We start from the raw sequence: 24,619 nt of genomic DNA, 5'->3' as shown, positions 1-24,619 counted from the left end.
CACTGTCTCCTTCCTGGGCTGTATTGTAGCCCCTGGAAGAGTGCAGATGGATCCGGCTAACGTTAGCGCTGTGGCCGATTGGCCAACACCTGCAGCCGCAAGAAGGTTCAGCAATTCTTGGGATTTGAAAACCTTTACAGGCGGTTTGTCAGAAGCTTCAGTGCAATAGCTGCTCCTCTCCACGCTCTTACCTCCACCCAGGTGCGGTTCCACTGGTCTCCAGAGGCAGAGAGGGCCTTCCAACACCGCTTTACCTCAGCTCCCATCTACACCATTCCCACTGCGCCAGATTGTCGTGGAGGTGGATGCTTTTAATGAAGGAGTTGGAGCAGTCCTGTCCCAACACTCTCAACAGGACGGGAAGATGCATCCTTGTGCTTTTCTGTCGCGGCGGCTGTCCAGAGCAGAAAAAAAATATGATGTCGGCAATCGGGAGTTGCCGACATCATATAGCTAATCTAGAGGGGGCCGAACACCCATTCATCGTCTGGACGGATCACAAGAATCTGGAATACATCAAGAAGGCTAAGAGACTCAACTCTCGCCAGGCCAGGTGGGCGCTTTTCTTTAACTGCTTTTCCTTTTCGCTCTCCAACAAGCCAGACGCCTTGTCACGACTATTCGACCCAAGCAATCTGAGACCATCCTTCCACTGAACTGTGTGGTAGGAGCGGTAACTTGGCCAATAGAAACTGAGGTAAAGCAAGCTAACGGTGTGGCCCTGCCACCTAAGGGATGCTCTGATAATTGGTTGTTTGTCCCCACTGAGCTACGTCCCCGGGTGAATCATTGGGCTCACACCTCGCTGCTTTCATGTCATCCGGGAGTTAAAAGAACTATGTTTGTGATCTCCCGGCAGTTCTGGTGGCCAGCCATGGAGACGGAGGTCCGGGAGTACGTAGAGGCGTGTTCTGTCTGTGCCCGGAACAAGACGTCTTCCAGGTCCCGCATGGGACTTCGCCAGCCACTCCCCATCCCCTCCAGACCATCGTCAGACATCTCGATGGACTTCGTCACAGGGCTCCCGGTCTCACAAGGTAACACCAATGTCCTCACTGTGGTCGACAGATTCTCCAAAATGGTCAGATTCATCGCTATGCCCAAACTACCGTCCGCCAAGGAGACGGCAGAGATGATGATGACAAATGTGTTCCGAGTTCATGGATTCCCCAAGGACATTGCTTCAGACCGGGGGCCCCAGTCGTATCACGGTTCTGGGGGGAATTCTGCTGACTCATTGGAGCCAAGGCCAACCTAATATCAGGAAATCATCCGAAAGCCAACGGCCAGACTGAACGACTAAACCAGCAGCTGGAAACCGACCTCCGGTGCGTGGTCTGCCAGAACCCCTTCACATGGAGCAAGCATCTGGTCTGGGTAGAGTATGCGCACAATTCGCTGGCTACATCATCCACCGGCCTCTCTCCCTTTCATTGTGCCTTAGGGTCAGCCCCCTCTCTTTCCGGAGATGGAGTTGGAAGTGTCGGTCCCCTACGCCGAAATGTGTGCTTTTGTAAGGTTTGCGAACACAAAAAGTATTTTTTTTACTCAATATGACAGTAATGTTAGAATCCTGAGAAAATATGTTTGAAGTAATAAAAAACTGTTTCAAGCATTACTCATAAACATTCAATATGTCTAATAATGCCTGTATTGTTGTATCTTTGTGGGGGACGGCGTGGCGAAGTTGGTATAGTGGGCGTGCCAGCAATCGGAGGGTTGCTCGTTACTGGCGTTCAATACCCACCTTCTACCATCCTAGTTATGTCCGTTGTGTCCTTGGGCAAGACACTTCACCCCTTGCTCCTGATGGCTGCTGGTTAGCGCCTTGCATGGCAGCTCCCGCCATCAGTGTGTGAATGGGTGAATGTGGAAATACTGTCAAAGCGCTTTGAGTACCTTGAAGGTAGAAAAGCGCTATACAAGTACAACCCATTTATCATTTGTGAGTTTTACTAGAAACATGTGCTTTTGTAAGGTTTACAAACATAACAATTCGTTTTTTACTCAATATGACAGTAATGTTCTTACAATCCTGAGCAAATGTGTTTGAAGCAATAAAAAATGTATTCAAGCATAACTCCTAAACCAAATATGCAATACGTCTAATAATGCCTGTATTAATGTATCTTTGTGAGTTTTACTAGAAACGTGTGCTTTTGCAAGGTTTGCAAACACAAAAAGTAGTTGTTTACTCAATATGACAGTAATGTTAGAATCCTGAGAAAATGTTTGAAGCAATACAAATCTGTTTCAAGCATAACTCCTAAACCAAACAGGCAATATGTCTAATAATGCCTGTATTATTGTATATTTTTGAGTTTTATTAGAAACATGTGCTTTTGTAAGGTTTGCAAACACAAAAATGTGTATTTTCTCAATATGAAAGTAATGTCATATAAATGCAAATGCATCTAACAGAGAAACCACCTGTATTTTTGTCATGAAGTCATGTTTGAGCAATCAAGTGTTCTATCATTTTTATATTTATATATCCTGATCAAGCCACTCTAGTGAGAAACTTCAAAGAAGTCAGAGCAGTTAGACTACATGCCATTAAAAAAACAGTTTTAGCCTGAGAAACCTCAAACAAGTCTGAGCAGTCAGACTATTTCAAGAGGCAACAACATGCCAATTTAAAAAACAGTTGACTGCGTACTATTCATTGTGACAATTGTGTTTTTTTGCACTGCTTTCGCCTGAGGTACAGTTTTGAAGTGCCATTGTATAGGAACTTGAACCTCTCTCTCTCACACATGCTGATCTACCTGGACTCAACACAACACACCCACACCTTCTCTTCCCTGGTGAGTTAGATTTGTATACAGTATATTGAAATAAGGGGCAGCACGGTGGAACAAAGGTTAGTGCATGTGCCTAACAATACGAAGGTCCTGAGTAGCCCTGAGTTCAATCCAGGGCTCGGGATCTTTCTGTGTGGAGTTTCCATGTTCTCCCCGTGACTGCAAACATTGTTTACTCAATATGACAGTAATGTTCTCTGAATCCTGAGATAATGCGAAAAAAGCAAAAAAAAATTTATTCAAGCATAACTCCTAAACCAAACATGCAATATGTCTAATAATGCCTGAAATAATGTATATTCCTGAGTTTTAATAGAAACGTGTGCTTTTGTAAGGTTTGCAAACACACACAGATATTTTTTTCACTCAATAGGACAGTAATGTTCCTAAAATGCTGAGAAAATGTGTTTGAAGAAATAACAGATTTATTTAAGCATAACTCCTAAACCAAACATGCAATATGTCTAATAATGCCTGTATTATTGTATATTTGTGAGTTTTACTAGAAACATGTGCTTTGGAAGGTTTGCAAACACAAAAATTTGTTTTTTACTCAATATGATAGTAATGTTTTTAGAATCCTGATATATGCGAAAAAATAAATTAAAATTGATCCAAACATAACTCCTAAACCAAACATGCAATATGTTTAATAATGCCTGAAATAATGTATCCTTGTGAGTTTTACTAGAAATGTGTGCTTTTGTAAGGTTTGCAAACACAAAAAGTATTTTTTTACTCAATATAACAGAAATGTTAGAATCCTGAGAAATGTGTTTGAAGCAATAACAAAATGTATTCAAGCATAGCTCCTAAACCAAACATGCAATAAATATTTCTAATAATGCCTGAAACAAAGGTTTTACTAGAAACATGTGCTTTTGCAAACACAAAAGTTTGTGTTTTACTCTGTATGACAGTAATGTTCTTCGAATCCTGAGAAAATGTGTTTTGAAGCAATAAAAAATGCATTAAAGCATAACTCCTAAACCAAACATGCAATACATCTAATAATGCCTGTATTAATGTATATTTCAAGTTTTACTAGAAACATGTGCTTTGTAAGGCATGCAAACACAAAAAAATAGTTGTTTTACTCAATATGACTTTAATGTTCTTAGAATCCTGAGAAAATGTGTTTCAAGATTCAATATTCAAGATTGTTTATTGTCATATGCACAGTTAAACAGACAGTTTGCCGTACAATGAAAATCTTACTTTGCTAGTCCACCCTTCAACAAGTCACACGGTACTTAGCAAAAAATAAAAATAAATATGTATATATAAGGCACAGTAAGTAACATAACATTATTGCACATTCTGATTGACAGTCAACAGTATAAATATGGAGGTGACCTTGGGTCACAGCAGCAGTTAAAGTGTCTTTAGTGATCAAAGGTGAAAAGTGTCTACAGTGATGGTTCACAGTTTGGGGGTGGTCATGGTAGCTGTCTTTTGTTCAAAAAGACAAAAGTAAAACAGGGGGGGGGGCTAGCATTCATAAATTAGCATTCACAAGCCTGATGGCCTGTGGGTAGAAACTGTTTGTCAGTCTCGTAGTCCTGGATTTCAGGCTCCTGTATCGTCTGCCTGATGGTAGGAGGCTGAAGAGACTGTGCTGGGGGTGTGTACTGTCCTTTATGATGTTGTGTGCTCTCCTGGTGGCCCTGGTAGAGTGCATGTCCTGTAGTGAGGGGAAGGATGCTCCTGATATGTACTGAGCAGTTTTAATCACTCGCTGGAGTGCCTTCCTGTCCTTCGCAGTGCAGTTTCCATACCAGACCGTGATTGATCTGGCAAGGACACTCTCAACCATACTTCTATAGAAGTTGCTGAGAATTTTGTGTGGCATGCCAAATTTTCTCAGCCTTCTTAGGAAGTACAGTCTGGGCTTTCTTTATTGTTTGTCGGGTGTTGTGATCGCAGGTGAGGTCCTCGCTGATGTGGGTCCCGAGGAATTTAAAGGTTTTCACCCTGTCCACCTTTGTCCCCCCTATGTACAAAGGTGTGTACTGTGCACTCCTTCTCCGTGGGTCAATAATCATCTCCTTGGTCTTGTCTGTGTTCAAGGAGAGATTATTATCCTGACACCAGGCCACCAGTTCCCTTACCTCCCTTCTGTACGCTGCCTCAGCTCCCCCGGTGATCAGTCCGACGACCGTAGCATCATCTGCAAACTTGATGATACTGGTGTTGTCCTGGGAGGCCACACAGTCGTGTGTGAAGACTGTGTGGCCCCCCACAGCCTTGGGGGGTCTCTATGCTTAGAACCTTTGTGCCTGATGTCTGGTTGCCGATTCTGACTGACTGGGGCCGGTTTGTGAGAAAGTTCAGGACCCAGTCACAGAGAGCCGATGTCAGACCAACAGTGAGGAGTTTAGCAATGAGTTTGTGTGGGATGACAGTGTTGAAAGCAGAGCTGTAGTCGATGAATAATAGCCTGGCATAGGTGTCCTTGCTTTCTAAGTGGGTGAGGGTGGTGGGATGACGGTGTTGACTGCATCCTCAGTGGACCGGTTCTGCCGGTAGGCAAACTGTAGAGGGTCCAGTGTGTCTGGGATGGTCTTCTTGATGTGTGACATGACTACCCTCTCAAAGCACTTCATCACTATTGGGGTAAGTGCAACAGGGCGATAGTCATTCAGACACAGGTCACAGTGTTTTTCTTTGGCAGGGGCACGATGGTGGTGGTCTTGAAGCAGGTGGGAACAACAACTTGTGCTAGTGACAAGTTGTATCTGTCAGCAAGTACGTCAGCCAGCTCGGATGAACACACCCTGAGGGCCTGGCCAGGGATGTTGTCTGGGCCGGCTGCCTTCCGTGGGTTTGTTCTCCTCAGAACTGTACGTACCTCTGCTGTTGTCACAGTGAGTGGTGGGTCCTGCATGGGCTCCGTGGTCAGAACCCCTCTTTGTTGGTTGGTGTTGAGGACCTCGAAGCGGGCGTAGAACTCATTTAGCTCATCTGGCAGTGGGCATTGGCTGTTTGTGACCCTTCTGCTCCCCTGCTTGTAGTCTGTGATGTGTTGCAGGTCTTGCCACATGCGTCGGGAATCTGTGGTGGAGTAGAATCCCTCCAGCTTTTGTCTGTATTTTCCCTTGGCCTCGCTGATGGATTTACGCAGGTCATATATGGCCTTCTTATAGTCCTCAGCGTTGCCTAAGACAAATGCAGTGGAGCGGGCATGTAGCTTGGATCGAACATCACAGTTAATCCAGGGTTTTAGGTTTGGGTATTATGTATTGTTTTGTGGGCACAATGTTTTCCACACATGTGCTGATGTAGCCAGTTACACTGGAAGCATATTCCTCTATGTCCACAGTACCGTCATCCCTCTGAGTAGCAGTTTTGAACATGTCCCAGTCTGTACTCCCGAAGCAGTCCTGAAGCACTAGTTCAGTGTCTTCATTCCACACTTGAAGCAATACAAATCTGTTTCAAGCATAACTCCTAAACCAAACATGCAATATGTCTAATAATGCCTGTATTGTTGTATATTTTTGAGGTTTATTAGAAACATGTGCTCTTGTAAGGATTGCAAACACAAAAATGTGTTTTTCACTCAATATGAAAGTAATGCCATATAATTGCAAATGCATCTAACAGAGAAACCACCTGTATATTTGTCATAAAGTCATGTTTAAACAATCAAGTGTTCTATAATTTTTATATTTATATATCCTGATCAAGCCACTCTAGTGAGAAACTTCAAAGAAGTCAGAGAAGTTAGACGACTTGCCTTTAAAAAAAACTGTTTTAGCCTGAGAAACCTCAAACAAGTCAGAGCATGTTGTTTCAAGAGGCAACAACATGCCTTTAAAAAATCAGTTTACTGTGTACTATTCATTGTGACTATGGTGTTTTTATGCACTGCTTTCACCTGAGGTACAGTTTGAAGTGCCATCATTTAGGAACTTGAGCCTCTCCTTCTCACACATGCTGATCTACCTAGACTCAACACAACACACCCACACCTTCTCTTCCCTGGTGAGTTACATTTTTATACAGTATATTGGAATAATGTGACTATTTTAGGCTTTGATTAAAAAAAAAAATGCACAACACTCCAGTAGCGTGTCCAGACTTTTTTTCAGTGGTGGCACCCAGGAACTGCTGTAGCTGCTAGTTGTATGGTATACCAGTACTAAAGTACCGCGTTACTAATGAATTAACACATACGATAACATAATGCTTCTGAAACATACCGGTAATATATAAAACATTTTTTTACGGACATTAGTATGTGCGGTCGTCACGCCTTGACATTGCTGGAGAAGAGGCACGCACACAAACATAGTACTTACAAACATAGTACTTACAAGCAGACACGGGGTGGACGCATTTTAGCTCAAATACAAACGATAAATGTGAAGCTATAAACACAGAAGCGCCGGTCTACAAAAGGTGATTTAAAACATAGCTAGCTAGAGGCTAACATCCATCTGCAGTCTGCAGTGTTTTAACTACTTCTTAAATCACTAATCAAAACATGGTGACAAATAAAGTACGTTTCTTACAAGTATCACCCTTGCAGGACGAGAAATAGCTTAACGTGCTTCACTTAACACCGTGCGTAGGAGGATACAATAACTAACCGCGAGCTCCTCAATGTAAACACATGCCATACATCCACTGTAATGATACCGAGTAGTATCTATCTAGTCCATACTACAGTGATTACTTCAATAGTTTTTATTATCACAAAATGTTTTGTCATTTTTGATATTGTTTATAAAGTCTGAAAATATGTCCCTGGACACAGGCGACCAATGTAGGATCCTGCAACTACTTGGTAGATCATGGGTGTCAAACTCTGGCCCGCGGGCCAAATTTAGCCTGCCGTGTAATTTCACTTGGCCCTTGAGGCGATATCAAATTAACACTACAGCTGGCCCGCCACCGCATTCACTGCTAACTTTAATACTTGCCAACCCTCCCGGGAGTCATCCAAACTTCAGCCAGCCAGCCAGTCAGTCAGCAAGCCAGTCAGCCAGCCAGTCAGCCAGCCAGCCAGCCAGCCAGTCAGCCAGCCATTCAGTCAGCCAGCCAGTCAGCCAGCCATTCAGTCAGCCAGCCAGTCAGCCAGCCAGCCAGCCAGTCAGCCATTTGTGTGTGCATGCACACACAAATGAATGCAATGCATACTTCATCAACAGCGATACAGGTTACACCTCAGTGTAACCTGTATCGCTAACATAATGCGATATCATTTATTCGGCTACCCTCAGGTAGCCGAATAAAAAACTTTAACACTGTAAGAAATATACGCCACACTGTGAATCCACACCAAACAAGAATGATAAACACATTTCGGGAGAACATCCGCACCGTAACACAACATAAACACAACAGAACAAATACCCAGAACCCTTTGCAGCACTAACTCTTCCAGGACGCTACAAGGTGTGTGTGTGTGGGGGGAGGTTTGGTGGTAGCGGGGGTGTATTTTCGCTATTGTTATTTTATTTTCAAATTTATTAGTAGCCTGTGGAAAAAGTTTATTTTGATATTTACCTCAGAAGGCTGCACATAAAAAAGAGGCATTCAATTTTTATTTACATTTTATTTGATATGCCATTGATATTTTTTAATTGTTATTATTATTATTTGAAACTCGATTTTGCATGTCACTATAAAGTTATATAAGCCTTGCTTGTTCAATATTCAATGCAAAACTTGTTTGGGTCCCTATTAAAAGGTTAATTTGTTCAACCTTGGACCACGGCTTTGTTCAGTTTAAAATTTTGGCCCACTCCGTATTTGAGTTACACACCCCTGTGGTAGATCAATACCAAAATGTATAGTATCATCTAAAATGTATGTAATAATTCAAATCCAAACAACAAAGGAATGTGTGCCTATTACATGTTAACATAAGTAAACATAGAAAATGTTAAAGCAGAATGTAAGCAGATATTAAGAGTAAATAAACAAGTAGACTAATAATCAATTTTCTACCGCCTGTCCCTCATAAATGTGACACAATAATAGAATGGCAAATGACACAATATGTTATTGCATACGTCAGCACCCAAAATAGTAGCCTTGTTTGCTTACTTACTACTAAAAAAGTAGTTGTCTCGATTGTTTAAAGTAAAACAATTTTATATATATATTTTTTTTTGCGGCCCCCTTTATTTATCAAAAAGTATTGAAATACATTGTGGTACCGGTACCACAATATTCTTATTGGGACAACCCGAATAGCTATGGATGGATGGATATATCTAATTGACTACAAAACTTAAAAGCCTGAAGATTTTTAGGGAAGTAAACAAGATAGGAATGGTTCACGTACTAAATATTCAAAGTTTTTCCGTTTATACTTTATATTGTCGTGGCGGGTAATCTTATATGGCGCGCTCTTATTAGCGGGCAATGTTAATTGTCGATTCGGCTGGCGCGCACATTTTCAGGATGGCGGGCAATCTTATCCGAGGCACAGTGTGTGCACATATTGACGGGCAATCTTAAGCATTAGATTCGGCGCGCCCGTATTTGGGTGGCAGGCAATCTTATCCGAGGCGCAGTGTGCGCACATATTGATGGGTAATCTTAATTGTTTGATTCGGCGCGCCCGTAAATTAATGGTGGTGGCGGGCATTTTTTTTTTCACTGATGATGAGCAGCCAGGTTGCTGACATCCGTGGTCCTTTACTGACAAATCTAAGTAATTTAGTTACAGTATATCTTTTACTCCAGCGTGTTTAAGCTGTTACTTTAGTGTAAACTGTGATATTTAGCTTTTGAATTTGATGTTTGTATGATTTTCTGTCAGAGCATAATTGCTCTGACTCTGTTTTTATAACCTTATCAGGAAGTGAACCATGAACTTTTTAGACTTTATAAAATAGCAGTAGCCCTTCCTGTAAGCAGTGTTGCATGTGAACTTAGCTTTTCAGCTCTAACACTCATAAAAACTTATTTATGCACAACCATGGTTGACACAAGGCTTAGCCATTTAGGTATCCTAAGTCTTGAGTCGATTTTTACTAAGTCCAGTTAATTGTTAATTATTGATTTTTGCCAAATACTTTCAAAAGCACATTGTGTAATATTTAAATTACTTTATTGCCAGCAATGTAAAAGAGGGGATTTGAATGAGGACCTAATCTGTTTAAATAAAGAAAAAAAAAGGTTTATGAATGTTACAATTGTACTTTATTAAAGAGGGAAGTTGACACACACGATTTGTATTTTGTACCAACTGTTGCAAGTTGTCTGACGTACTGTTTGAATTGGGGAGTGGAGTCTGTGTTGATGTCTCTTGTTTGCATTTTGGCGTTTGGGCTGACTGGCGAGCTGGTGCTGGCTGGTCTCCATGGTCCTGATGGCGTGTGGTTAAGGTGTTTCGGTCGCTTTGATTTGATCGAGTGGTGCAGGTTGTCTGGGGTATTGCAGCTGTTGTTTCTGCTGCCGTTTGTGGCGTGGGCGCGCATGGCCTAATGCGGCGGGTTGGCCAACGTTGTGGCTTGTGGCAGCGCATGAACTAGTGGTTGTCGGGGCTGGCGAACTTGCCGGCTTCGTTCTAGTTTGTTGTTTGCTTGTCGGGGGTTTTCCCTAGGGAGGAGAGGGGTGTGCAGCCGGACCTGTGGGCGAGGGTGGGGGTGAAATGATCGGCTGGTTCTCGGTGGACAGTGGGTTCCGGCCTGTGTATGGATTTGTTTGTATGTGTGCGTGTGCGTGTGTGTGTGTGTGTGTGTGTGTTAAATTATTATTGTTATATTTGGGGGGCTCTCGGGGCCTGCTTGTCCCCTGGGTCTAGTCTATGTAGCAGCTCGGTGTGCTGCAAAGTATTCTGCACAATGTATTTTGGACAACCCATGTACTGTCGATTGGGGAACCTTCAAAGTCAATCAATCAAATATTATTTATACAGCCCTTAATCACAAGTGTCTCAAAGGGCTGCACAAGCCACAACGTCATCAGGGAAATAAAACTCTAGGGGGATGGCCACCCCCTAGACACACCATAGACACACCACCGTAACAGTCTAAGTGTTTTGTAATTGTTGCATATATATTGTTGCACATTTTAGTTATAAAAAGTGCAAAGGAGTAAATTGTTAAACTGTGAGTACAGACCACTTTCAAAGTAATCAAAAACTAATACTTGCGTATATCAATAATGGTCTCCAACTGAAACCACCATACTGTAACACTCTGTTATAGTTGCGTTTAACTTTGGCCCAGGATGCATACAGGTTTTGTCAAGACAGGTGTAATGAAAGTATTCTATTATCTGTCTCATAAAAGTACCGGTTGCAAAGTACAAAACACAAGACTGGCTAGGGAGGTGATATGCTACAAGCATGCATGCATGTGAATCCATTGCAAATTGCTGGTTATCCTCATATGACTTCACTTACAGGTGCTGTCGCCTCGGGCTAATGTGTTCGTAGGGGAAATAAAGACTATTGTAGCAGGAAGTCAAGGAAAATCACAGCAAAAATGCAGCATACATGCACTGTTCTCGCCAGTGCGAATCGTCCCAATAGGGATTTTGTAACGAGTTAATATAGCATTCTGAAGATATTCCATCATTAGGGGAAAACAAGTTAAAGCTGAGAAAGGTGGCTGCTGTTTTCAGCCTGTCACGCTCATCGAATTCAGCTGAGTCGACAACACGAGACCATTTGTCATTTTCTGGATAAACTTGAAAATGTATTTATTATGACCAGTTTTCTTAAGAAAACTTCCACATGCAATGGATGTGTGTGCTGTTGTTGTGGCATGTAAGCAGATGTATTTAAAAAATGTATTTACTAAATCAATAAATATTTCATAAACTTGAAAATGTATTTATTATGACCAGTTTTCTTAAGGAAACTTCCACATACAATGGATTTGTGTGCTGTTGTTGTGGCATGTAAATAGATGTATTTAAAAAATGTATTTACTAAATCAATAAATATTTCATATCCCATACCAACAACATTGATCTATTTTTTTTTTAATTAGTACAACAGCGAAGCAACTTCAGAACCAAATTAAACAATGTAGCATTGTATTTGTTTACTTTTATTTACCCAGGAAAAAGGTTACGATTGGGAATTTCTTATTCCAGGGAGTTCTGCTATGTTCCGATTTATACAGTCACGTGCTGCAATAAGGCCGAGTCTCACTTAATAAGAAATATTAAGAAAACAAATATAATAAAAACTTCAATAAATAATTTGTCCATTAAGCAGTGTAATACATGTATTTTCTATATATATATTTATATGTCTATATTTCGATTTTTTAATTTTTTATTTACGTGAGTAAAAATAACTGAATTTGCATACAAGCCTAACATGACGCTTCTGGGTCTATGGCCACTCAGCTTTTCTGCCATGAGTGAAATGCTGCAAAGGCTGATTGTGAAGCTGAAATTATATATATATATATATATATATATATATATATATATATATATATATATATATATATATATATATATATATATGTTTCTGGATGACCGCCTACCATCAGAGCCATACTGCCCAAAATGTACTTGCAACAGGAGAACAACTGCAAAAGCTCATCTTTTATCAATGTTCAATGTTTTTATTGGCCTTTTATGCATGGACTTATACAGTTCAGGCACATTGACAATCTTGTGCAGAGTTCTCTTTGAGTCAGCTAATAGCAAAAAGCGCAGTATAGTGTGTAAGCATAATATACAAGGATGCATGCAGTAAATCCATTGCAAATGGATTGTATAATATACATATACGGACCACCATCGAAATACTCCATCCATCCATCATCTCCGCTTATCCGAGGTCGGGTCGCAGGGGCAGCAGCCTAAGCAGGGAAGCCCAGACTTTTCTCTCCCCAGCCACTTCGTCCAGCTCTTCCCGGGGGATCCCGAGGCATTCCCAGGAGGCCAGCCGGCAGACATAGTCTTTTCAATGTGTCCTGGGTCTTCCCTGGACCAAGTTTGGTTTAGGCCGGGGTTTGAACTCACAACTTACCGATCTCAGGGCGGACACTCTAACCACTAGGCCACTGAGTCATATAATGCATTATATTGTGCCAAGCAAATACCACCACATATGTGTCTGATGCACATACAGTACCAGAAACCGCAATTCACCATGCTAATGTTGGAACTCATTTCCTCAGCATATTGAGAAGGAATTAGGCACTGACACTAACCACATCCGCGTAGGTTTTATTTGTTGAAAATATATATTTTCCTGTTAGTTGGAATTCACATCGACATAGTAAGCATTATACTAGCTAAGTAAGCAATACACTAGTGTGATGGTGCTTCGCTCCTAAGCATTCGTTGCACGAACATACTCGTTTTGTTAGACAAGATCATAGACTGTGTTGGACAATATAGTGTACATATGAAATGTCTATTTCCATTTATTACAAGTAATAAGAAAATGTAAATGCTTGACTTACCTATCAAGGAGGAAATTAGCAAGTTTGGCATCAGATGAAAAAATATTCTCAGCCTTCAATCATCTCCATCTTTCAAAAGCATCCCCGAACCCTTTGAAAAAGATCTTTGATCATCATGGCGCCGATCACGGTTGCCTCGGTGCTCTCGTGCGCTCTGTTTTGTTTGTTTTTGTGTGTAAATTGTGTGTCCACGTGCTCTTACACCCGCGAAGAGCTACTGAACATCAGATCCATCACCCCTACGGACTTATTACCGGTCATCTTAGCGTCAGCTGCGGATTTGATCCATTATTTGATCAAAAGAGGGAAACCACACCGAAGAGGAAAGCGAGCGGGCGCCCTTGTCCATCTCCGTAGACGAGGATTACGCACGCCTCTACCTGCCATCTTTCTCTCCAACGTCCGCTCACTTACCAACAAGATGGACGAGCTAGCGTTGCTGATGAGAAGAAACAAGGACTTTTCCTCATATTGTGTTTTGTGCTTTACGAAGACGTGGCTGAGCGCGAGTGTCCCGGACAGCGCGGTTCAACTGGAGGGCTACCATCTTCTCCGCGCGGATGGAGACGCGGGGCTCTTCGGCAAAACAAGAGGGGGAGGAGTCTGCTTCTTCATCAACAACAACTGGTGTACAGATGTGACGGTGATATCCCAACACTGCTCTCCTGCTCTGGAATATATTTTCATTCACTGTAAGCCCTTTTACTCACCGCGTGAGATTGTTTCATTCATACTGGTGGCTGCCTACCAACCGCCCAGCCCGGACGTGCATGACACTCAGCGCACGCTTGCAGGCCAGATCTCACATGTGGAACGGTCTTTTCCGGACGCTCTTGTTATCGTACTTGGTGACTTTAACAAGGGAAATTTGAGCCAGGAATTACCCAAGTATAGGCAGTTTATTAAATGCCCGACCAGAGAGGAGAACACTTTGGATCACTGTTACACTACAATAAGCAAAGCATACCATGAAGTCCCGCGCGCTGCTCTCGGACTATCAGATCACGTGATGGTGCACTTAATCCCTTCATATAGACAGAGACTGAAACTGGCTAAACCTGTTATGAAGACTGTTGGGAGGCGGGACCGGAGGACCGATGGTGAGGCGTGCTGTGCCGAAGCCCGCTCCAAGATGGCGGCGAGGAGGCGGGGACAGCGAGCAAGCGGCGAGACGGGGCGTGCCGAGAGCGACGCGGCAATCATGACCAGGTGCGGGGATCGTGCACCTGGTCACAATCAGCTAATCCCCTCGCAGTGTTTAAAAAGGCAGCAGCTGAGAACGACGGGGCAGAAGGAGGTGGAGAGCCAGAAGTGCATGAGGAGCGAGAACAAGACACAGATGAAAACGCGGCCGGCTGAAAAGTTGGAGCGGACCGGAGAGCGAGCAGGGGAAGAGGACGGGGCTGAAAAGTGACGCGACCTGAAGACAAGATTTATTGAAATAATAAAGAAGTCAAACCTGCTCAGCTCAATGTCCTTCCTGGATGGTCCTAAAAACCCACACGACAGCCAGGAACTGTCACAAAGACCATTAAGTGTTTCACCACCGAGGCTGTGGAGGAGCTGCGTGCATGTTTGGAGACGACAGACTGGAGGCAATTAGAGTGGCCACGGACAATCTGGACGAGTATACGGACACTGTGACCTCATACATTCAGTTCAATGAGGCCCGCATCATTCCAACGCGCACCAGGGCTTGTTATAACAACGACAAGCCCTGGTTCACACCCAAGCTCCGACAGCTGCGCAAGAAGAAGGAGGCTGCGTCGAGAAGCGGAGACCGGAGTACCTACAGAGAAGTGAAGTACCACACTTCTTCAACAACAGGGAAGTGGAGAAAGCTAAATCTGTGTACTCTAACCGTCTACAGGAACAGTTCCGCTCCAATGATTATGCGGCCGTTTGGAGAGGGCTAAGGGCCCTTACGAACTATACGCCCAAAGCCCCCCAGACCCCGAATGACTCTCGCTCAGGGCCTCAACATACATTACTGTCATCATGAACGGCCTTCAGCTCATCAAAGCTCTGCTTCCCCCACCATCACCCTCCCCACCAACACCAGCAATTCATTAAAGGATTTAAAGGACTCCAAGGACATCACAGGACTCCAAGAACATCACAGGACTTTAAAGGCCTTCTCCATCCGAGAGGAGGATGTACGCCGGCAGTTCTTGAAGCTGATTACGCGGAAGGCCCCCGGGCTGGATGGTTTCTCCCCCTCCACTCTCAGACACTGCGCGGATCAGCTGGCTCCTGTCTTCACTAACATTTTTAACACCTCTCTGGAGCTATGCCGCATGCCGTCCTGCTTTGAGACCTCCAACATTGTCCCGGTCCCCAAGAAAGCACAGATCACAGGACTTAATGACTACAGGCCGGTTGTGCTGACGTCTGTGGTCATGAAGTCCTTTGAGTGCTTGATCCTGCCCCACCTCAAGGACATCAGAGCCCCCCTCCTGGACCCACTGCAGTTCGCCTACAGAGCCAACAGGTCTATAGATGATGCAGTGAACCTGGCCCTCCACTTCATCCTGGAGCATCTGGACTCCCCAGGAACCTACGCTAGGATCCTGTTTGTGGACTTCAGCTCTGCCTTCAACACCATCCTCCCTGGAGCTTGTCTCGTAGCAACGAGACAAGCTCTACCAGCTCAGCGTGCCCGACTCCCTCTGCAGTTGGATCAATGACTTGCCTCTCTCTCTTCAGCCTCACATCCCCGCTCTCGACACCGCAGCCACATCACCCGAGGATGGCTTGTCTCACAAACGCACATTTGATGACGTGCTCAAAAATCATAGAGCTGCAACAATGCATTAAGGCTGGCTGTGCAATGCATTGGACATTTTCTAGCATCCTCGTGCATGTGTGCACTTGCATTTTGGGACGCATCATTCAAAAGGTGCCCACACTTTCTGGGCAGCAATCGACCAGCTTCCTCTCTCCAGCACTGCTTTGCTGGAAGTTATGCCACGTCTTCCACAGAATGTAAGGTTTTGTAAGGCGAGCGGTCCCTCGGGACGCACCGCCTGTCTGTCGATCAAGGAGTCCACCGTCATCATCATCATCATCGTCACTTGACTCCAACAGAAAGCTAACAAGCTAAACAATAGTGTCCGTGAATATTTCTCCATAGTACGGATTTTGTGTTGATTTAAGTACAAAAGTAAACATTGACATGTAAGGCAGTAAAATTTGATGAAACAAGGCGGCACCTAAAGAGCGACTTTACTGTTTATCCTCTCTCACAAAGAACAAGCCTGCCAGGTGAACAGCTGATTTTGCTGAGGTAACCTGACACATGACTCATATGTGACTATAGGATGAACAAATATAGTACAGCGCTACGATAGTCCTAGCGCTTAGAGTAGCCATACACAGTTCGCTTCTCCAGCAGGGGTGCTTAAAGTGCAGAACAGGGGTCATCGTGGCCTGTGACCGTTTGTCATTGGCCCTATAGGTGCAATACAAAAAAAACACCTGTAAAAATTGGGAAAACAGCAAGAAACACAATGAGAAAAAAAAATAAATGTTGACATCAGCCAACATATTAGTTGTTTTGGTTTTTGGCTGAGACCAGGGATCTTGACCTTGAAAAGGTTTGTGACCACTGGTATAGAGAAGAAAATTACAGTGAGTATGCAATTTTAAAGAGGTGGGTTTTTAGTCTTGATTTTAAATGTATGAAATCAGTCAATATTGTGGATATCAGATGAGAGACAGTTCCAGAGTTTGGGAGCAGAGTGACTGAAAGCTCTGCTCCCCATGGTGAAAACGCAGGTTGATGGCACAGCAAGGTAAGAGGGAGCGTGCTGGACGAGCGATGTGGAGGAGGTCACACAAATAAGGAGATGTGAACTTGTGGATGGCATTGAAGGAGTGTAGAGGGATTTGGTAGTCCATTGTTTGTCTGACCAGGAGCCAGTGAAGTTTTTGCAGGGTGTGTTTGATGTGATGAAAAGAGTGGAATTGTGGAGGTTGAAGCTTGTGGAGGGACTTCTGGGGTAAGGGAATTGCAATAATTGATGCGGAAGAGGACCAGACTGTGAACAAGGATCGAAGCAGCATGAACAGTAAGAAAAAGGTGGAGCCGCTTAATATTACAGAGGTGGAAATAAGCAGAGCGAGTGATGTTATGCACATTCTTTCCCTGTTTACTGTTGGTTTCCATTGGCACTGATTCTCCTCACCTGTCTTAGTTTTGCAATTAGTGTTCCCACCAGGTGTTTTGGTTAATCACTCCCCTTTTTAGTTTCCTCTCACCCAGCAGTAGTTGCTGGGTCAATGTTTGCTTTATGCAACATTTACGTTCTCCTGGTTTTCTCCTCGTTGTAGTAAGTTTGTGCACGCTAGCATTCCTTGTTTATCACCCTTGGTGACATTTTATGTTTTGTTTAGCTCCACGCTTGCTAGCGTTTTCTGTTTTGTAATTTTGATCCTGCTTTAAAATAATTAAAAATAACTTAATTCTTACCTGCACGCCGCTCCTTCTTGTCTTCTGCCTTGGAAGGAACACGACAATCTCAGCCATGCGTCGAAGACGTAACAGACAGTGTACTATCCAGAAGACGCGTGTTTTAATTACGACAGTCAGCTGGATTAAAAAAGTACCAATGGCCGTATCATTAGTCCAGAATTTTTACAGTCCTCTTGACCCACCTAATTAGAAACTGGTAATACAAAATACTGGTACTTGGTATACATCCCTACTCACAAGACTGTTTAATGTGAGAGTTTCTGTTTTCATTTACAGTATTTTATAGAGCAGAAGTTGATGTTAGTCACGCCAAAGAAATGTAAAAAAGTTAACTGCTGCCTGCTTTTAATCGTCGACTTGTGTACGTGTAATTTCATCACGCAGTATCTGCAGTGTCTTTTTGCACACACTATGCAGAACGCCTCTCTGGGTTTAACATCAACGGGCTTTAATCACTGTTCATTAATAATAATGAAGAAAAAAAAAGGTCACGAAAACTTCTTTGGCATGACTTTATAAAGACCATTTTCATCAAAGACAAAATAAAGATCCTTTTTTTTTCTTTTCTACTTTAGTCCTTGGACATTTTTGTTTGTTTATTCTCTCCTTATGGTGGTTTTGCTTCAATTTCTTAATTACTGTGTGAATATTCCAGACCAAAATAATGTATATGTACATATTTTGATAACATTTATAGAGACATGTTAACTTGTATGTTCTGATTGTATGAATTTTGTGTGTCATATTGTTGTTGAAAAAAAAGTTACAGAAAAATAAGAGCTGTGATTTGTCAGCTTGTTACAACATCATTTCCTGGGTTCACACAGCCCACCTTTGCAAAAATCTTTTCATACAATTTTGAAGCAAGTGCGCATTAAAAGTGACTGTTGTATTAAAATGATTAGTTGCAGCACCAACAATAAAGTGAGTATCCTCACCACTACTGCACACAGGAAAACGTGTGGTAGAGTAAGTATGTCCCGCCTGCTCATACCGAAACAAAGTTTGTGGATGACTGACAAAAAGTTTACTCTGTTCATGTAATTCCACTGTCAAATAAAAGCGCTTAGGTGCTGAAAGCAATGCACATAGTGAAACCTCTGTGTCTGGTTTGAAAAACTGGAGACGAAGAAAGAAACACACGATCGACAAAGTTATTCAATTCATTTGTATTTATTGGTCCATGGATTGAATTATTGGCAGCACGGTGGAACAGTGCTGCCACTGTGGGAGGAACATGTGCCTCACAATACGAAGGTCCTGGGTTCGATCCTGGGCTCGGGATCTTTCTGTGTGGAGGTTCCCTCCGGGTACTGCGGCCACCTGGGGATAGGCTGATTGGCAACACTAAATTCGCCCTAGTGAATGAATGTGAGTGTAAATGTTGTCGGTCTCTATCTGTGTTGGCCCTACAATGAGCTGTCCAGGGTGTACCCCGCCTTCCGCCCGTGTGCAGCTGAGATAGGCTTCAGCACCCCCCGCGATCCCGTAAGAGACAAGCGGTAGAAAATGGATGGATTGACTTATTGACTGTTGGTCCTGGCCTACAATTGTATGAATTGTTAATGCGTCTGCACAGCGAATGTAATGCGTTTTGATGTCATTTAAGTAAGGACTCAATTTTCAAAAAATCCATTTAATGATTCCAAATGCTTTTTAATGAACCTGTAACATCCATTCATTTTAACCGCTTGTCTCTTTTGGGGTAGCTGGGGGGCAGGTGCCTATCCTAGCTGGATTCGGGTGGAAAGCAGGTTACAACCTGGACAAGTTGCCATTTCATTACAGAGCCAACACAGATAAACGTTCACATTTCCATTCACACACTTGGGCCAATTTAATGTTGCCAGTGTGCATGTCTTTGAAGGTGGGAGGAAACCGGAGTACCCCGAGAAAATCCACACAGTCACAACATGCAAAACTTTCCAACTTTCTGTGTGTAAATAAATACATGCAATATTACATATATATATATATATATATATATATATATATATATATATATATATATATATATATATATATATATATATATATATACATACATATATATATATATTAGGGCTGTCAAAGTTAACGTGATAACGCGTTAACTATAACTTTCAATAACAACACTTTTTTTAACAGCCGTAACGCACACGCGTTCTTTTTGACCCTCGAGTCATGCCGTTGCGGGGGAAACTTGGCTGCAGTTCACTTGTGACTAATGATTCCCAAGCGACCAGAAATAGATAAAAAAGAGAGCACATTACAGCAAGTTGTTCTCCCGACAAGAAATAACTATTTTTCGACCTGAGACGAGAAGACATCACTGTAGTAAATGCCTGCTGCGTGCGTGTGTGTGTTGTCCGTGTTTAGATTACAGTTAATGTGCAGTGATAACATGTTTAGATTGTTATTGTGACTATCTGTTGGCATAAAAACTCAACAGAAATAAAAGACGGTAGGTAGAAAGTCAAAAAGGGACTTTTTTATTGCAGACAGTCGATCACTTTCTCAAACCAATCACACATTTTTCCAGCTTCAAAAAAAAAAGCGCTACACTACGGTTTACTTACATCACCAAAATGAAAATGTCTTACATTAGGGTCATGCTTTCTCAAAGATGTTTTGTCATGTTATTCTGCGATATTTGCACCTAATACATCAGTTGACAAAATGATTAGCCGGCTGGATATTACATGTTATTAATAAACAGAGAAGGTTTAAATATTGCCATGCAGTGACATGAATACCAATAACTTGTACAAAGTATAATCGACAAAATATCAGAAGCATTTATTCAGGTAGAACTATCACAGATTATATACCAAACATAGTTGACAATCAGAACATGATCGTAACAATCCACATTTTGTTTTATTAATGGTGTACAGTAGCTCCTTCTGTGAATGCAAGTGCTCCTAAAGCAGGAATAGAAATCATGTATTTTTACTAAATACAAAATCTGGCAAGACACCAACACACAGCAGGCATTTAAAAAAATTGTCTTTGAAAGCCAGTTTGACCTTTTTGTTTTGAGCTGTTTAAAAGAGCATGACACATACAGTATATATTTAAAACACATCTCATTAAAGCAAATGAATTGTCCATTCATGGTGTTAAAAACTGAAAACTATCTGTCTGGGGTACATTTATTAATGATGAAAAATTATATTTGTGAATAATTGCGATACATTTTGACTAATTACTATGCACGATGCGATTAATCGCGATTCAATATTTTAATCGTTTGACAGCACTAAATAACAGCATTAGTTCATATATATATATACACTGTAGAGATGCGCGGTTTGCGGACACAACCGCGGAGTCCGCGGATAAACCGCGGGTCGGGCGGGTAAAAATAGATTTTAAATAGATGCGGGCGGGTTGCGGTTGAACCAATTCGGAAATATATATACATAGTTAAATGTTGTTACCCACATACGAAAAACGAGCAGCACACTTTGAAACAGTCAATTTTTCATCAGGCACCGCGTCCCAGCAACAGTGGCGCAAGTGAGCTCTCCTTCAGCGTAGCAGGGCGCATTTTAGAGGCCAGGCGCTCTCGCATGAATCCTGGCACTGTAGATGCCATTTTATTCCTGCATAGTGCTAACAAAAACAAAAGTAAGTAGACATACGGTTGGATATGTTAAACGAATTAGTCTACGTTACCTATAGGCTGTACCAAATAAGCCCATGTCTAACCTATATTGAGTTCGGTCAGCTAAATAATTTTGATGGTTACGTGTTGTTTGGGCACACTACAATGCAAAGGAATTAAGGCAATTGCGTTGTTTATTGTGGTTTTTTTCTATTCGAGATATACTACTATGTGTGAATAATTATTTGGCCTCGCTTTCAAGTGAAGCGTATCTCCGATTGGCGACAATGTAAGGCTATGTAGCCTGCTTTGTTTGTCGCGACCGTCTATTTTCATTATAATTCAAGTTTGATGATAAAGTGCAGTCTGATGGGTTTGATTTCCCCCCTTCAGCTATTTGCCTTGGCCAATAAGTTGCAGGTAATTTATTATTATTATTTATTGTATTTATTTTTGTTTAAATAGAGATGACATACATTTGTTATTGTATAATTTAAGTCTGTGCGCGTGATTGACAGCCTAAGGCTTATGAGGCACATTTTTTATTTATTTTTTTATTTCAACTTAAAAACGTATGAGCCTATGCCTACAACATAGGCTATGTGTTTATCTTTATTTTCCTGCCTGTCGTTGACAATGGACATTGTCTGATATTTTGTCATGGCTGCAGATCAATCAATAAAGGTTCATCTTTGTCGCGAAATTGTTCACTGCTTCACTGTGCACCCCGCCCTCGTCCCTATTTGAGCATTATAACGTTAACAAGTAAATATTTATTGAAATAAATTCAGAACATTTTTTTTTACCTAACGAAAATATAGGCCTAGTCTTTCTAAAACATTTTTTTAACTTCTTAAAAGCCTCGTTCGGCTTGCTGGAACTGCGCACACAAAGTGTGAGGAACACACTCCTGATCTGAGGGCATTGGCAACAATAGTCAACACTTTCTTAATGGAAATGACAATAATATTATAATAATGATAAATAATATTATCACGCATTAATATCTCTTAGCCACGAATGCGTCTATATTAGATATATAACAATGGGCGGGTGCGGGCGGATGGTTGACGACTTTTGTGATGCGGTTGCGGATTAAATAATTGCCTATCCGCGCATCTCTAATACACTGCGATGAGGTGGCGACTTGTCCAGGGTGTACCCCGCCTTCCGCCCGATTGTAGCTGAGACAGGCTCCAGCGCCGTCCGCGACCCAGAAGGGAATAAGCGGTAGAAAATGGATGGATGGATGGAATATTTTAATCGTTTGACAGCACTAAATAACAGCATTAGTTCATATATGTATATATATATATATATATATATATATATATATATATATATATATATATATATATATATATACACTGCGATGAGGTGGCGACTTGTCCAGGGTGTACACCGCCTTCCGCCCGATTGTAGCTGAGACAGGCTCCAGCGCCCTCCGCGACCCCGAAGGGAATAAGCGGTAGAAAATGGATAGATGGATATATATATATATATATATAGCATTACAGTAACCCCAACATGGCGCCCTGTAGTCACGTGCGTGGCTATTTAGCAGATCGTCTAAAACCGAGTTGTCCTGACTGCACACCACTGGCCACAAATGATACTTCATAACATGGGAATTGCAATGACTTTACATGAGTATGGAAAACTAGCCATTCTGCAAGTTATGTAAACAAAAGTTTAAGCAAAACTAAATGAAAAATCATAACATGATCACACACATGTGAATGTTGATTACCTGCAGTAACAAAAAGAACCACTTGAATGAGAAACTTACACAAAAAAAGTGTAATGATTGAAATGGTAAGATAAGCCTAATATTATTTACTTCTGTTTCCAACAGAGCTAGATCACGACAGAGATGCCTCCTCCAGGTGTGTGCATGAGCATCATTAATGGACGCCACAACAAAGATGGTTATGGGACCATCAGCAACCCTGAGAAGTTTTTAAACCAAGACTACCATATGTTAAAAGAGTACTGTCTGAGCCGAAAAGTACGGTACATTGATGACATGTTCCCTCCTGACATAAGAACAATTGGAAGCAGCTTACTAAGCCCCTCTGACCTGAACAACATTGTGTGGCTCAGACCAGCGGTAAGGGATTTACACAAATGACTCTAAATCTGATTCGCTGTCATTACAGTTAAAAGATTGAAAAATAACTTAATTTTAGATATTGCAATTCAACCAGAGTTTAAATATTATTCATAAAAAATATATCAGAAATATAATTATTTTGTTAAAAAGGCTATGATCGCAGTAAAATAGTATAGTTTATATAAAGTAAAATGTTTTGAGAACCTTACCTTTAAATATGTTCTCTTTCCAGGATAAGTTTCATTTTTATTGGCAGTCACACTACCAAACTGTAAGTTTTGAGGGTCCACCTTTATACAACTGACAATATATATATATATTTTTTATTATTCAACTGATAATAAAGGGGTTTAACAATTTGCACATACCTTGATTTAAAGGTCACGATTCGGTTCATTTTGGGTATACTAAGAACTCCATTGCAAATTGCAAGACAATAAAAATGTCTTAGCCTTTATTGTGAACAGTTATAAATATTTTGTATTATAAAAACCGAATATGAAATATTATATACAGGGATATCTCGACTTACAAGTTTAATTGGTTTTGTGATACTTTGGGTTAAGCTCCTGCTTGTGACCCAAGTACGCAAAACTAATTCATTCTTCCCTATTTAGAGAGAATGTAGTATACAGTAACAGAGATAACAACAGTAGTTTTATTAAATAATGTAGTAAATGTACAGCATTTAATTTGTAGAGCAAACTTTTACTCTGTCTCTCTCCTGCAAACTGATTTACTGTCGAACACTTGTTAGTTTCTCCATATTCATATGGATAAATGTTTGCCCTTAAAAAAAATAAAATACTACTCTTAATTGGCGTTATTGACTATTATGGATTATTATTATAATTATTGACTATTCTCCTTTTTTGTATTTTTCATTATTGTATTGTAGCAATGATACGCTTGTATTGCTTTGCTGAGGTGGCTATGTGTACACATCAGTCGGCTGATGTTTCTTTCATTAACTGAAATAAATGTCATCTGTTTTCTTCTTCTCAGCACTGTCCTTCACACTCACTTTCTTCAGACACTTGGTTGGAAATACAAAATATGTCTTCACAACTGTCCGTCTAATAGCCAGCAATTCTTAGCTGCAAAAACTGAAATCCAAGTAAGATTAAATATCTCAAATAAGGGTGATATTTGCTTATTTTATGTCTGATAAGATCATTCTTCTCACTTAGCAGATTTTATGTTAGTGTTTTACTTGTTTTAAGGGTTTTGGTCCTAAATTAT

The 24,619-nt window shown here is 41.5% G+C and overlaps 1 protein-coding gene across 1 annotated transcript in view; it reads left to right on the top strand.

The window, feature by feature from the left end:
- Nucleotides 1–2,615: 2,615 nt before the first annotated feature.
- The window catches only part of LOC133572240 (calpain-1 catalytic subunit), a 73,794-nt gene continuing 51,790 nt past the window's right edge, over nt 2,616–24,619 (top strand). The window contains exons 1-3 of the mRNA XM_061925067.2: nt 2,616–2,807; nt 6,696–6,791; nt 23,120–23,374. Of these exons, the coding sequence (XP_061781051.1) occupies nt 23,138–23,374 (237 nt within the window). The 5' untranslated portion in view covers nt 2,616–2,807; nt 6,696–6,791; nt 23,120–23,137. The remainder of the gene's footprint in view (nt 2,808–6,695; nt 6,792–23,119; nt 23,375–24,619) is intronic.

The sequence above is a fragment of the Nerophis lumbriciformis genome, linkage group LG29 (genome assembly GCF_033978685.3).
Source record: "Nerophis lumbriciformis linkage group LG29, RoL_Nlum_v2.1, whole genome shotgun sequence".
Lineage (NCBI taxonomy): Eukaryota > Metazoa > Chordata > Actinopteri > Syngnathiformes > Syngnathidae > Nerophis > Nerophis lumbriciformis.
The sequence above is the reverse complement of the archived record's forward strand: the minus strand, read 5'-3'. Positions and strand labels throughout refer to the sequence as shown.